Source organism: Amphibalanus amphitrite, unplaced genomic scaffold (assembly GCF_019059575.1).
Source record: "Amphibalanus amphitrite isolate SeventyFive unplaced genomic scaffold, NRLGWU_Aamphi_draft 000712F_arrow, whole genome shotgun sequence".
NCBI lineage: Eukaryota > Metazoa > Arthropoda > Thecostraca > Balanomorpha > Balanidae > Amphibalanus > Amphibalanus amphitrite.
Window position 1 is genome coordinate 189,197 of NW_024882206.1, and position 15,755 is coordinate 204,951.

A 15,755-nucleotide genomic window follows, 5' to 3' on the forward strand; every position below is an offset into this window, starting at 1 on the left:
TGTGGTACCACAATGAGCCCTTCCTCTCCCCCCCCCCCCCTCCGTACTGGTACAGCCACTGCGTCCCTGGCCTGCAGCGTGGTGCCCTGTCCGCGCACGGTCAGCCCCCCCGTACCGGTACTGCCACGGCGTCCCTGGCCTGCAGCGTGGTGCCCTGTCCGCGGCCCCCTCCCCTCCCTCCGTACCGGCACTGCCACTGCGTCCCTGGCCTGCAGCGTGGTGCCCTGTCCGCGCACGGTCACCCCCCCCCCCCCCCCGTACTGGTACTGCCACGGCGTCCCTGGCCTGCAGCGTGGTGCCCTGCCTGCGCACAGAGCCCCCTTCCCCTCCGTACCGGCACGGCCACTGCGTCCCTGGCCTGCAGCGTGGTGCCCTGTCCGCGGCCCCCCCCCCTCCCTCCGTACCGGCACTGCCACGGCGTCCCTGGCCTGCAGCGTGGTGCCCTGTCCGCGGCCCCCTCCCCTCCCCCTCCGTACCGGTATGGACACGGCGTCCCTGGCCTGCAGCGTGGTGCCCTGTCCGCGGCCCCCTCCCCTCCCCCCCCCGTACCGGCACTGCCACTGCGTCCCTGGCCTGCAGCGTGGTGCCCTGTCCGCGGCCCCCTCCCCTCCCCCCCGTACCGGCACTGCCACTGCGTCCCTGGCCTGCAGCGTGGTGCCCTGTCCGCGCACGGTCAGCGCGCCGTCAGCCGCCATGTCCAGTCGGATCAGACGCGCCTGGCCGCGACTGGGCAGCAGCAGCACCACGTAACTGACGCCCGACAGGTCGGTGGTCAGGAAACCGCCGCGCGCCGGCTCGCTGAAACGTGACGCAGAGAGGTCCGGGTCAGTAAAAACCCGAGGGTCAATAAATCGCCTGCCATTTGGCACATTACTTCTGGAATAAAATCGTCCAATAATATAACAAGTTCTTACATAAAAATACGCAATAGCACGCATATAACTACGCGTACGCTTTACGCATTCCAAACTAACCAGCCACTCCGTGTATAACTGCCGTCTGTCGAGTAATCCCACCCCTCTCCCCCGCTCTCACAGCCTCCGACTGACCTGGTGGCCAGCGAGTCGCGCCACACGTGCTGCAGGCAGATCTCGGGCCGCAGCGGCTCGCCCTGCTCCAGGATGGTCTCGTCGAGTACCGAGCCGGCCGTGGTGGACGCGCTGGGCCGCTGCGGGGACGGCGTCACGTGCAGCCGCAGGTAGGAGGCCGTGTTGGCGGAGAGGGCCAGCACGCTCGGAGACTGGGAGCGGCTGTACGGCAGAGGGCGAAATGGAATAGTCATTAGTCAGCTCGACGGTCAGTAGTGGGAATAAAATCACAAGGCGTGTGTTGAACGGAAGGATTCATGCACATGTCCTTTACTGATTGCATAATGAGTGGCTTGCGAGGTTGAAAGAAATAAAATCGCGAAATGAACTGCCCCAGTAGCTCCGTGGGGACAGAGTTAGCCGCCTAAGATGACCCGTGACTGGTGGTGAGACGTCTATCCCATCCGCTTCGGCGCCTGCTATTTGCTCCCAGCGGGTAATGACCACAGTCATGCATTCTTGCCCCGAAAATAATCAGCGCATTCGAAAACCTTGGACTTCACTTCCGCTATGCCTCACCTGTGCGGCCCGGGCCCGGCGGAGAGGCTGTGCAGAGCCGCCGAGGCGTTGAGCCGGCTGTTGTTGCGGCTGCGCGGCAGCGGCGTGCCGCCCTCGGACCTCAGCTGCGAGCCGTGCGCCGGCGACGGGCCCACCGAGCAGTGCGACAGCGAGCGCGGCGTGGCGGCCATTGTGAGCTCGCCGGCGTCGGGCGCCCACCACTCGGCCGGCTCTGTGCGCCGCACGCGCCACACGGTGTGTGTGCCCGTCTGCTGGTCGTAGGTGACGCAGAGCGGCGGGCGGCGGCAGACCAGAGCAACAGAGACCTGGCTGCCAGTGGCCAGACTGGGCTCACAGGCGCCTACAGAGGGGGGGGGGGGTCAGACACGCCAGGGCCACAGAGACCTGACCGCCCGTGACCAGACTGGGCTCATAGGCGCCTAATGAGGGGGAAAGGAGGGGAGTCAGACAGACTGAAAGGTTTGTTGCCACGCGCAGGCTTGAGAATGAGCACAGGCGTACTAAGCAAGTCTTGCCTACAGCCGCACTTTTATCGTGTCTTGAGCGTACGATATAAGTAACATTTAATCAAACTACATCCACTCGTTAACTATTTAGACAATTAGTTCAAGGGTGTTGTGGAGGGATATGACGGACGCTGGAGGACACTCATGCATTCGCCGGACGAAAAAAAAAGCATCGTGACGGCTTACGCTAAAAGAACTTCGGGGAGAAGAATTCGCGTCGGTCTCTGCGAGTCCTGCCGTGAGCTGTCTGACTGAGTCTCGCCGAATGAGTTGTCTCACAGAGCGAGTGAGTTGTCTCACGAAGTTGCCCTCCCGAGTGACCTGTCTCACGGAGCGGGTGAGCTGTCTCACGGACCAACTGGCCATCTCACCGATTCGGGTGATGAGCGGCGCGATGTCGTCCAGCGGGTGCAGCAGCGAGAACAGCGTGGGTAGTTTGTCGTCCTCGGTGACATGTCGCTCCACCAGCAGCCCCTCGTTCATGGCCCACAGACGGCGCACCTGTTCACCACATCGCAGACACACGGCTGTGTGACAACACTCCGGGAGGTTACACCAGCTTTACAACTCAACATACCGACACACTTTATAACAAAAATACTCGGATACAGCTTTATTTGAGAATCAATAATATAAACTAGCTTCCTTACAACAACACTTAAACTACCTCCATAATACATTGCATCATAAATAAAGCTTCAGGACGTGTCGACTACGGTGGTCCATTTTGCTCCCGTTCATCATCATTCATCAGTGAGGATGCCCTCAATTTCCACACTCTCTCCAGCCGAGGCCCCCCGGTCAGCGAGATATGCATCCTACCTGGAAGGGCAGCGGTGTGATGAAGTGCTCGCCGTCGTCCGTCCACGAGTGCACGGCCGCCGCCGACACGCAGCTCAGAGCGGCGATCCGCTGGCTGGCGTCGGTCGCCTGCGGAGGGTGTTCGCTGAGCACGTGGGCGGCCGCGCTGGACGTGTACTCACACCTGTCGGGGACGAGCGGGGGGTCAGGGACCGGATAACGCACACACCGGGTACTACAGCGGCAGAGAAGGGATTAGGATTGTAAGGGGAAATGTGCAAATCTCGATATGTAAAGCTAGAGAATCACAAAACAAAAAACATTCTGGAGTCACCAGGAATAACTCTTCCAGTAAACAAACTGCAAAAATGTGCCTCGATCAGCGTGGAGTACCGGGCTCGCCAGCTCCCATGTTTTCAGTCCATATAGCCAGCAGTAAGCCTCACCTGAGCGCGTTGGAGACGGGTGCGTCCAGCGTGAAGGCGCGGTGAGCGCCCTGCCCCCGGCTGCAGATAAGCACATTGTCCTCCGTGTAGAGTTCCTCCTCGGCAGCGTCCTCCCCGTCCTCGGGGTACAGGTACACCCTCCAGCGGCCCGCCTGTAGACAGACACACGGACAGTCACTGCCGGTACATCGTCCTCGGGGTACAGGTACAGCCTCCACTGGTCCGTTTGCTGGGATGTGGATTGTGGAGTTACGGGCCGTTATTCATACTGGTATGGTGCGCCGAAGCAGCGGGGCTCCGCCACTGCCACTACCATGCATAGCCAGCTCACAATCATCAACAGAACATAGCTCACCATACGACAGACCAGCATTGAGCCGTACACTTTGGGCGACATTTCCGCGTCGGCAAATTACCTGTTGTTTGCCGGTGACTGTGGCGGCTACGGCAGCGTCGCTGGAGGGCGGAGGCAATCCGACCTCTCGCGGATGGCGGCTGCAGTGACCCCGGCCGTGAGGTATAAACTCCTGAAAATGGCACACACAGCCAACCGGTCACACGATGAATGAGCCGGGTGGCGATTAAAGAAATACGGAACATGGACATAAGGGACACAGGCCAAAAGTAAAGGTATATAATAAAACAAAAAGATACAATAAGATATCATTAGAAATATCATACTAAGCAGGGCTGGGGAGTCGGAATCGGAGTCGGAGTCGGAGTCGGAGTCGGAGTCGGAGTCGGTCGGAGTCGACAGTCGTGACCGGAGTCGGAGTCACCGAAATTAATCCATCGACTCCGTAACCCTGCCAGGTTTGCAAAGTCGGAGTCGGAGTTGGAGTCGGCCGGAGTCGACAGTTTCTGCCCCAGCCCGGAGTCGGAGTCTGAATTGGTTTTTGAAAGCCGGAGTCGGAGTCGGAGTCGGAGTCGCTGAAAATCCATCGACTCCACAGCCCTGATACTAAGGATCATAATAATATATGATACTGGAATAAGAAAATGAATACCTAAACGACAGAGATCATGTCAATGAAAAGTAGGTAAGCTTACCTTGGGGTCTCGAACAGAAATCATTGCCTCGTTATGGTCCAGGGTGCCGGACGATGTAGGACCTCATTTAAAAGGTCAACTGCAACAAGAACAACATATTAAATGAGCGTCCAGCATAGGTGGGCACGATCCGTTCCTCCGTTCCTCCGTTCCGGAACGCCGTTACAATTTTTAGGAACGGAGGAACGGACTCGTTACATTTTAAAAAGGGTAACGGACCAAGAAACTTCCGTTACATTGGTTGTTCGTTCCTCCATTACACTTTACAGTTTAGTCCGTTCCTTCGTTCCTCCGTTACTTTTCGTAGTCCGAGTGGGTTGATCTTTCAGCTAACCCACAGACATTAATCCAGCAGCGGAATAGTGGATTATTGAGCAGCCCTGACTTGAAGAAGGAAGCTGGCCTCAATGTACTGGTCTTCCAAAATGAGCCAGCGTTGCAGTATGTGTTCGAACTTCGCAAAGTTAAACACGGGCGTCCCTTCAAGCGCCTCAGCAGAGCGCATGTTCTCAATGGGAAAAGATGTGCTACGTGCAAAAAGGGCTACCCTCTCAGAAATTGCCAGCGGAACATCTTCAATTAAGGGAGGGGGGGGGGGGGCACTGCCGACTTTTGGTCTCATTCTTTCCATGCAACGCACATAGGGCTAATGTTAAAATGCCAAAATCAAAGGGGGTACGGTGCCCCGGTGCCTCCCCCCTTTCCGCCGCCTATGCTCTCAGATGCCAACCTGGAACGTCTGGTGTTCGTGAAGGGCAACCGGCATCTGGCCGGGGACAAGTGACGCGCATCAGTAGGCCACCAGACGTTCCAAGGTTTAGTGTCCAATCAGTACCCGCTGTTTTGGTAGATTTGGTGTGCATTCCGCTTTCTCGGTAGGTTTAGTTTGTGTCAGAATGGTCTCAAAAATGTGTGAAATACACAACATTTTAACGTTTTTTCATTTTGCTGTAACGGAGTAACGGACTAAATAACTTCCGTTACATTATATGCAGAGGAACGGAGGAACGAGTAACGGAAGTCACGTTTTGAAGGAACGGAGGAACGAGTAACGAAGTTACAATTTTGGGGAACGATGCCCACCTATGGCGTCCAGCCATATCCGTGTTTAGAGACGGCCAACAAGTCACAGTCCAATCCAATAGCATTCTGTTGGCTTTCGCAGACACAGTTATTGTACCGCAAGTGCAGTATCGACTCGGGCGTCCCAGTCCCCTGCACTCTGCAGATGCCGGTGGGTGAAACAGTCACGGCGCTGCTCCACGTCTACCAGGCGCTGTCTGTTGTACTGCTCATGAACGAACTTTCCATGGGATCAATAAATAATCGGCAGTAGATAGTCACAGACTGTCCACTAAGTCACACACTACCTTAGTATGACAGCGGTGACCCGAGAAGCAATTATTCAGTCTGTGCTGCCATGCTAATTCTTGGCTACAGAGAGTCATGGGGTGTCTGGAAACTTTGTTTAACATTTCGTCGTGCGGGGTAGGTATGTAGCTCAACGTACGGTCTGTGACAACGTATGTCCGATCTGTGATGGATTTGATAGAGACCCTTCCTCCGAGGCTAGGTCCGAGAGCCGTATGACAGCACTAGCAGGCAGAGTCTGGTGGTCGCACACTGTTGTGGTAGTTAGCCGTTACGCCAGCCTGGGACGCCCAAATCGATACGACAATTGTGGTGTTGTAATCAGATTGACGGAAGATAGATAGGTATTGGACTGCGGGTTAAAGATGGAGCCAAGCACTCAGCCAGCCAAAGGTGTCTCAACCCGCACTCATGTCACAAATTCGCAAGGCCTTAACCCGCGCGGGGCTGGGGGGGGGGGGGTAAATTTTAGCCCCCCCTCGCGAATTTTTGCAATATCTAAAAAACGGCGGCGCTGCGCCGCCAAGCTTTCAGTAGGTACCTTTTCTTACATCAATTAAACACGTTCCCTGAAAATTTGAGCGAAATCCGTCGGAAATTTTTTGAGAAATTGACGTTTTAGTGACGTCATGCTCGCCATTTTCGCCTCAAAAACGGCAAAATTTCAAACGCCGCTAACATCTTCATTTTTTAAAGGAATCAAGACGTAACAAAAAGGCTATACGTAATTCTACTTTGTCTATCAAATGGCTATCTCGGTTTTTTGAAAATTTTGGATTTTGGCCAAAATTTTTTTCCAAAAAAAACTGACTTTTTGGGAAAATAATTATAAAATTCAAAATTTTCAGTGCATCGAAAAAACCGGAATATATGTCAGAGAAGGGGTCTATATGCACATACATACCAATTTTTAGAAGAATCGGTTCAAAAATGTGGGAGTTATTAAACATTTTATGACGTCACGACACACAAAAAAAATTGAAAAATGATTTTTTTTTTGAAGTTCTAGACCTCGTACGGAAACAAAAGTAGCACCATTCGATTTGCCGTGAAAAACTGCATCAGATAGACACCTTTTTAGGCCTTACTTTAAATTTGACCTCACTTGACCTGACCTTGACCTGACCTCGACCTGAAATTCATCCAGAGGTGGTCCATATCACTTATTGAGTGTGCCTATTGAATTCTATGAGTAAAATCACCCATAAAACATGTGTCGCACATGCCCTTTTCTATATTTTGTTTTTGGTGACCTGACCTGACCTGACCTTGACCTTGACCTCTGAATGATATTGTATGCAACGAATATTGTCTTGGTAGCCTAAGAACACGTTTTGGGCAATCAGTCTCAGTCCATGACTCCATTCTTCGGCAACTACGGTGCAAGGCCGATACTGTAAGAACTTGCAATTTGTACCCTTGACCTGACCTTGACCTTGACCTCAAACTTTAAATTAAGTACATGTTTTTAGTTGTTCGTGATGAGATCTTTCGATTGGCGTTTGAATTTTCCAAATCGGACCATTAGTTCGGGAGATAACAGGGGGGGGGGTAAAATTTACACCCCCCAGCCCCGCGCGTTCGGCTGGAGACCCCAGCCCCGCGCGGGTTAAGTGCCAACAAAACTTTCACAAGGAGATGAAACTTACAGGACGCATTATCCATCAGAAGTATGACAGTTTTTATAACTCGAATTTTTCCCTAAGGTCTCATGAGGACGGGTCAGTCACATGGCCTCAACGGGGAAATATGGAGATTGTTATTATTTTGGAGCCGGGAATAACCTCAAACTACCTAAAGCACACGTAATCGTGATGTCATGCACTCCTGGCATTTTGCAGGATTTAAAGCTTCTATTTTGCATTGTTGACCTTGCGTGACGTCATTAATGACGTCACTGAGGTCATAAAAGTATTTCGTCAATAAGTCCCGATCAAATTGAGCTAGAGAGCCGGGAAAGCCACCAATGGACTCGGGAAGACCTGTATAGTGTATAACTAGTCAAATGACATGCGATATGACCTTCGAACATTTTCGTGATCTGAGGGGTTCTGACCTGACCTTGACCCGAGGTCAACACCTTAACCCTCGCGGGCCCGGGGGGGCGTTTTTCGCCCCCCCCCCCTGGCGAATATTTGCGATAGCTCCCGAACGCTTAGGGATAGGAAAGCGAAACTTTCAGTACCTTTTCTCCCATCAATTTGACATCTTCTGAAGTAAAATTTTTTGACCTAGCCCCCTTGATGACGTCACAAGGTCGATTTTTCTAGACCCCTGCAAGGCAAACTTCGGCGTCACAGACGCGAACTTCAAATAGCTGCTAAAAATAGAGTTTTAGAGATAAAGACAAATTACGAGCACGGTTGTGTAGCGTTTGACCTAGAGAAAAATAGAAAAATAGTTTTGGTGACCTGAGGTCAGAGGTCAGGTCAACGACCCCGAAATGTGGTTTTAGTTTTTCGCAAATAACTTCGACAAAAATGGTCCTAGAGCTACGGCAGTGGTACCATCGCATTCGCCGTGTGAAGCCGCGTCGAATGATATATATTTTGTTTGGAAAAGGTCAAATTTTATGTTGACCTCATGTGACCTCAAATGACCTTTGGTTGACCTTGACACATGAAAGGTCGTTTATGATAGATTTGTACTCGCTGATCACGAATCTGGCATCCATTTTCCTCTAAGCCTTCATTTAGAGCTTCCGGATGGCAAAATTGTCTTATTTATTATTACTAACTTCAGTTAGTGAAATAGCCTCTAGGGGGGGGGGGGCGAAAAACGCCCCCCCCCGGGCTGCGGTGGTTGGGATTACCCCCCGGGCCCGGCCGGGTTAAGTTAACCTTGCCCCAACAAAAAGCATACCATTTCACGCGCTTGAGCTAGGCGAACTCGATGATGCGAAGTCGCGGCTTTGCGGCCATTTTTGATAAGCTATTTACCCAACACTGAACCCGTGTTTTTATCCACTTCACCTGACCTCAGAGGTCACTGGTCAGTACTGGACATGAGGCCTCTTTCTGGTCCCGGCGTTTTATTCTCCTGGTGGGTTAACTCCGTCTAGCGCTTAGCCTTTCGGAACCTGGCTCGGAACCTGGCCCAGCCGCGGTTGTTTTCGCCGCTCGACCCATTCGAGGTGCAAAGTTGATAGTCATACGAAGTTTATTTGGATTCTTTGAAGATACCACTTAGAAATTAATCGATTCTACAAAACCCTTTTCTATAATCTATATGCATATAGGTACTTAACAGTAACTCCGGACTAGGCTGATTTGGCTGGCCCTAAATACGCTTCGTGTGACTGTTAGCTTTATATCTCGGATAGGGCGAGCGGCGAAAACAACTGCGACCCTGAGTGAGTCCCAAAAGGCTAAACGCTGGACGGGTAACCCGCGAGGAGAATAAAACGCCGGGACCAGAAAGAGGTTTCATTTCCAACGCTGTCACCGGTTGACCTGAGACCTTGAAATTGGGTACCAAGCGCTGAGTCTCGTAACGGCGCACACCCTCGTTTTTTTTCTCCCCGAGGCTCTAGCTCCATTAGGCGCGAAACGGTGAGGGAGGTCTCAGGTCGCACCCCCTTCCTCGCCCGAGGCGTATGTAGAAAACCAATAGGTCCGACGAAGTGACCTTGCTTCAGAAAAGTTAGAATGCTCGTCATAGCTACACTGACCTGAACGACCACCTTGGAACCTAAACCTCGCCGGCACAGGGGGGGGGGGTGATGCAACCCCCCTAATATTTTCGCGAATAACTCGCGTAAAAAGCAGCCGATCGCGACGAAACTTTCAGTACCCTCGCATTGATCAATGTTGCACCTACCCTGAAAATTTCATGACCCTGACCCAAATGACCTTTGACCTGCGACCTCTTTTCCGAGACCATGTTTGGTCGGAATCGCGATTCGGCGTATGTCGGCTCGCATTATCCGCGCGTTTGCAAGCTTTTCGTGGTTTCAAACGTTCAAACATGTGATTTGATGTTGCTTCCATGCATTAGGGTGGATGTCAAGGTCACCTGAAGGTCAGGTCAGGTCACTGACCTTTGGTGACCTCGGTTCACTTTTTCGAGTTTTACATGTTCCCAGGCTAGTTTTTGGAGCTGAATTCGAATTTAGCAACCATTTGAACATTTACGAAGTAGTTTTGGTGCCTTCGTAACATGTTACAAAGCTGTCAGAGGTGGTTGACACGTATTACGAATACCCGTCACCACCCCTTCTGGTTGACCTGACCCGACCTGGTCTAAATGCTTAAAGACATCATCTCTGATCAAAACTAACACGATATTCGTGATCAGCACCCTGAAAAACCCGAAAGCAGCCACACTTTACGACTTTCTAATAGGTCCCGATTTTCCCGATTTTCGGGTCATTGACCTGACCGGCTGGAAGGTTACCCAATGACCTAGGACCTTAAAGGAAATAGTTCACTTTCACGAAATTATTTTTTTTTGCAATGGATTTATGATTTTTTATGTTCAAAATGATCAGCAAAGAAAATAAAACCTATTTATAACAAAAGATTATTTTCTCTATTTTGATATAGGAAGGACTTTTCAGTTTCTGTAAGGCACAGGCGATCCAGTATGAAAAGAGCATGGGTCCCGAAAATTCTTCAGAAACTAGAGAAATTATCGCGGCCACCGGCATTTGGGTGATCTGCTGCTGCTGAATGTCCTTATTGATCAGTACGAGAATTTCTCTAGAGTTCTCGTAGATAATTTCTCTAGTTTCTGAAGAATTTTCGGTACCCATGCTCTTTTCATACTGGATGCGAATATATGCAAGGCACACATCCTCAACGCAAGACACCTTTTTCGGGACGAGAAATAGAATATCTTTGCCTAGGGTGATCGTTGGGCTGTAAAAGCTCCTGATTTATGCTCGTCTCAGCCCAGGCTACGGAACTGCTATTCCAGTTCAAAACCCATGTTAAAAAGTGAACTATTTCCTTTAAAATTGGATATCATCGGCTTCCTCTCGTGACGGGCAGCACGCTCGTTTTTTTTCCGCGAAGCTCTAGCTCGATCAGGGGCCAAACGTGAGGTGGGGAAGTCGTACCACCCCCCCCCCCCCTTGTGCCGTCGAAGGACGCAAAATGGCCTGTGCCGGCGAGGGTTAAAGTGATTGATAAGAATAACAGTATGTATAAAAATTTAATCTAGAAATTTTGATATCAGTGACCTAAGATCACGTAAGACTGGCTCAGTTGTTACTGGTTCACTTGTTTTTCAGTTGTCCACTGGTTCAGTTGTCCCTGGTTCAGTTGTCACTGGTTCAGTTGTCTGCCTAACGTCAAAGGTCATTTGGGTCGTGGTCATAAAATTTTCAGGGTATATGTTAAATTGATGAACTCAAGGGTACTTTAAGTTTCGTCATGATAGGCCACTTTCTGCATGATTTCTTCGCGAAAAACTGAAAGGAGCCGTTCAAACCCTGCAAAAGAGCAAGGGTCAATTACCATGGATTACTTGTTAGTTATCCAATATCCATGGTGAAACCCATGCTTGACTGTCAAATGCCTTTGACTCCAGCCTCTAGCCAAATGGCATTGACTGGAGAAGGTTACTATTGAGGTTAACCCGCGCATGACTGGGGTATTTTCCGTAACGTGAGTGACTGAGGGGGGCTCTCCAGGGTCCCTTCCTCTTATCTCCGAAACTTCTGGGCCGATCGTCAAAATTCAAACATAATCTGATAGCCCTGGAAAAACTGTCGAACGAAACCTGTTTTCATTGAACTCAAGGTCACCGATCACGTCACAGTTCAGGTCAAAGTAAAGATTATCAGCATTTTTGCTTGTTCACAATTTAGGCTCTGACCGCCGGCTGACAAGTCCGATCAGGCTCATTTTTGGTTTACGCACTCATTGATATATGCCTTAGATACCCTGAGGATACTTAACTTTTACTTCCAATTTTTTCAGGTCAAGGCCAGGTCATCCTAGGTCACGAAAATTGTATATCATGTATCGGTCGCGTGACGCATGTTTTATGTTCCATTTTACTCGTAGATTTCGAAAACAATGACGTTTGTGTCATTTGGGGTAATGTTCATCTGAATCTACCGGAGGTCAGGTCACTTTCAGGTCAGAAAAGGTCAAATTTTGAAATTGAATTTTTTCCAACAAAAATGGTGCCTATCAGATGCAGTTGAAGCTCCAGAACACGATGGTGCCATTTATATTGTTGTACGATGTCGAAAACGTACTGAAAGGTTTTGGAAAATATATAATTGAACAATTTTGACACTAATGTAAATAACTGGACTATTTTTTGAAGATATTGCGCTAAAACTTGCTAGAATAGTTGATCAGTGTGTGTTTTATCACATATACCTATTCCAGTTTTTGCGAAAAATCAAAAACTTTGAAAAAATATTTTTTTGTAGTTGTAAATCCATATTTTTCAAAATTTTCAAATTTTTGAAAATTCGAGATAGCAGTTAGATAGCTACGTGTATTTGTAGTCCACTCATGCAAAGAAATTGGATCTAGCCTTAAAACTGAGTTTTTGAGAGCATTTGCCATAATTCAATATTTTGCATCAAAATCGGCCGACATGATGTCACTCTGACGTCATTTCCGGCAAAACCATGCTAGCTAGAAAATTGAAATTTTAACAAGAGCTGCCAAATTGATGCCGCTGAAGGTACCAAAAGTTTCGTGTTGATCCGTCAAACGGTTTAGAAGATATTGCAGAAAAACCGGACGGGGGGGGGGCTCTGCTGTCTGCAGAGCCACCAGTCATGCATGGGTGTAATATACCTACAATTCAGGGGTCAAATTTTGATATATCTTGTTTAAATTTGGCACAGCCATTGCTCTTACATGGCACAGAGTTATTGCAGTTTATGAACAATTTATGGTAGTTAGTAATAGTAAAGCAGGCATCAGACTTCTATTTGCTACCAAGGAGAGGTGCTGTGGGTTAGGTTGTACGTTTTAGGTAATATCGCAGATAACAGTAACACTATTGTTATGTGTGGTAGTATGTTTTTGGTTGTAGGTTGTAGATTTTAGGTTGTAGGTAAGGTTAGGTCAGTCTTTACTTTGGCCAAAACACCTACTTTGCTATACGAGTCACTAGTCAGCTAGGACTACAGCTTTGTCAGCATCTGAGCTTGCAATTTCGCCGGTTTCAGTGACTTCTTATTGCGCCGGGCCGGGGGGTGTTTGTACACCCCCCCCTGCGATTTTTCGCAGATATCTCAAAAACGGCGGCGCGGAGCGCCGCCGTTTTTGGCACACCTGTTCGTGCATCTTTTCCGCACATGTTGTGAAAATTTCAGACCCAGGTCACCTTAGGTCAGATCTCCAGGTCTGTTTCTGTTAAAAAAGCGTCTGTTTTGCACGAACGCTATTCTAGACACTCTCAAACATCGAGATGTAGGTAAAATGGACACACTGAACCGGGAAATGGCAACTGTGACCCCTCGTTATGTCCCCGAGGTCATCTCAGGTCACGAACAGAATCTAACAGTTTTTTGCTAATAACTTCTGATAGAGACGTGCTAGAGCGCTGAAAACGCCTTAGATGTGTTCGGCTCAACGTTGCGGATCGACTGATATGCAACATGACCTTTTCCGGTCAGGTCATGACCTTGACCTGAGGTTTAATTTTCAAGTTGACCTTTCAAGGTCAAATTATAGTTCATTCGACGCGTCTCGACGAGAGGAACACGATGGTGGCAAAAATAATGTCATGGCTCTTTTGAGTCAAAAGTTAATGCCGAAAAAGTTTTTTGTAAAAACAGCTATTTTTGGAGTTTTTGCCCTCTGGAGGCTAAAACGTTGACCTGAGGTCAAATCTGAGAACATTACTCAGAAAGGTCTGTAAAAGGGCTATCGAATGCGCTTTTCCGCGGTGCTGTAGCTCTATCGGTTCCCGAGATAGCCGTTGGCAGTTTCCAAAATGTTGAAATAGTGAACATTTGACCTTTGGTGACCTCTGGTGACCTGACCTTTCACCTGACCCAAAAAATGACCGAAGTGTTTTCGTCCTTATTTTGGACGTTCTTTCGATTGCCGCTTACCGCGTGTCGCTACGTGGCCCAGGAGCCGAGTTAGAAGGGGGGGGTGTTCAGACACACACACCCCCCCGGCCCGGTGCGGAAGCTCAGAGCACCTGCCCACCGCTGGTTAAGTAAATAAAAAAGGTAAGGAAGGAACTTCGTAAAGATTAGATGAAGTATGCAACTTTTTGGCCGAACATGACACAAAATCTGTGATAAGTCATAACTCAAAAAGTTTTTTGCCAAATTTACAAAGACCAAAACTTCAACAGATGATGCAAAGGTGATGCAGAAGAAGCTTAATCAAATAGCTTCTTTGCCATTACCAGCAAAGTATGTGCCTCATGTATGTGCTTCTGTATATATGTATGTGCTTACATACACATACATAAAGTATGTGCTTCCGGCCTGTGCACCATGCAGTAGGAACAAGTCACAAAGCATCTAACCAACCATGCAAGCATAAAAATGCAGTACGTTGCCAGTACAGTGCCTGGACTTGCATCATGATTGTAAACGGCACCATTGAAAAAAATAGTCAATATTCCATTTTACTTACACTCTGACTTACACCGAAGCTCCCGCTAAACGGCGCCGCTTCTTTTTTCAACAAATCATAATTGGGCGCCAGAAATAAATAGTATATTGAAAACCCATGAAGCATCCTGAATCTGTTCAAAAAATATTTGACTGCTATTTGAATACCTAAGTTACCTAGCAACTTGCTTCTCAAGCTCCAAATGAATTGGTGTTGCCTAGCAACTGAACTCCTTTAGAATTATCGAACAGTATCTTGGTGTTGTAAATGTCGCAAGTTCGTCACTTAGTATATAAAACGCCGCAGTCAAATTAAAATATGTGTTCAGATACAGGATGTGGATGTATCTCATGAGATACCTGTAAGTATTTGTTGATATGATATAATGATTGTCAAAGGTTTGTCATTTACAACTTAAAAGTCTCTAAAAGTAATTGCCTATTTTTGCTTTGTACTGGCCAAAACACTTAGATAAAGCAATCTTAATGAAAGATCATACATACAAGCATCCATACAAGATTGAATTTGTTATTCACACACAAGTACTTTTACTGCGTCTCTTTCTGACAAGTTTGATTTTGCGAACATATTCTACATGCCACAAAATATATTAGGCTCTTTAAATATTATAAATAGTTTTTGAGAACGCATGCAATTCAACGCATGTTTTATACACGGACACGCATATTTACGTCTGGACAACGAGTTGCGGCCTGGCGTATTTACAAATTGCAACCGAGCTCCGCCGTAGGGTATTTTATTTCCGCCGTAGTGTATTTCATTTGGGGTATTTTCTACCATACATCTGCCTGAGCTTGGGGTAATTGCAATTTGTCGGCGACGTTAAAAAATGATGCACCTTTTTTCGCAGTATAGGTTATTGCATGTGCATATTTTTGCCTTTTGGTTGCGCTTTTCCCTCGCTCGTATAGGGGGAGGAGTTGAACGGACCCCATCGGTTTTTCGTGAGTAACTCGCGTAAAAACAGTCCGATCGCGACGAAACTTTCAATACCCCTAATTTTATCGATTTTACATCTACCCTGAAAATTTCATGACCCTGACCCAAATCACCTTTGACCTGTGACCTATTTCTCGAGACCATGTTTGGCCCGAATCGCGATTCGGCGTATGTCGGCTCGCATTAGCCGCGCGTTTGCAGTCTTTACGTGGTTTCAAGCGTTGAAACATGTGATATGATGCTGGTCCCATGCATTAGGGTGGGTATCAAGGTCACCTGAAGGTCAGGTCAGCTCAATGACCTTTGATGACCTCGGCTCACTTTTTCGAGTTTTACATGTTTCTAGGCTAGTTTTTGGAGCTGATTTCGAATTTAGCAACCATTTGAACATTACAGGGGGTGTAACGAAATTATCCGGACACCTTTCTTCCCGCTGTAATTAAAAAGCAAAACATTCTGGTACTT

General features: G+C 48.4%; 1 protein-coding gene across 1 annotated transcript in view; it reads right to left on the reverse strand.

Moving 5' to 3' along the window:
• LOC122365038 (anaphase-promoting complex subunit 1-like) overlaps positions 1 to 14,401 on the reverse strand; it is a 32,651-nt gene extending 18,250 nt beyond the window's left edge. The window contains exons 1-9 of the mRNA XM_043335918.1: positions 14,352 to 14,401; positions 4,411 to 4,489; positions 3,777 to 3,887; positions 3,361 to 3,512; positions 2,936 to 3,098; positions 2,485 to 2,614; positions 1,608 to 1,947; positions 1,050 to 1,250; positions 621 to 798 (exon numbers count right to left, since the gene is read on the reverse strand). Coding sequence (XP_043191853.1) covers positions 621 to 798; positions 1,050 to 1,250; positions 1,608 to 1,947; positions 2,485 to 2,614; positions 2,936 to 3,098; positions 3,361 to 3,512; positions 3,777 to 3,887; positions 4,411 to 4,434 — 1,299 coding nt within the window. The 5' untranslated portion in view covers positions 4,435 to 4,489; positions 14,352 to 14,401. The remainder of the gene's footprint in view (positions 1 to 620; positions 799 to 1,049; positions 1,251 to 1,607; positions 1,948 to 2,484; positions 2,615 to 2,935; positions 3,099 to 3,360; positions 3,513 to 3,776; positions 3,888 to 4,410; positions 4,490 to 14,351) is intronic.
• Positions 14,402 to 15,755: the final 1,354 nt, after the last annotated feature.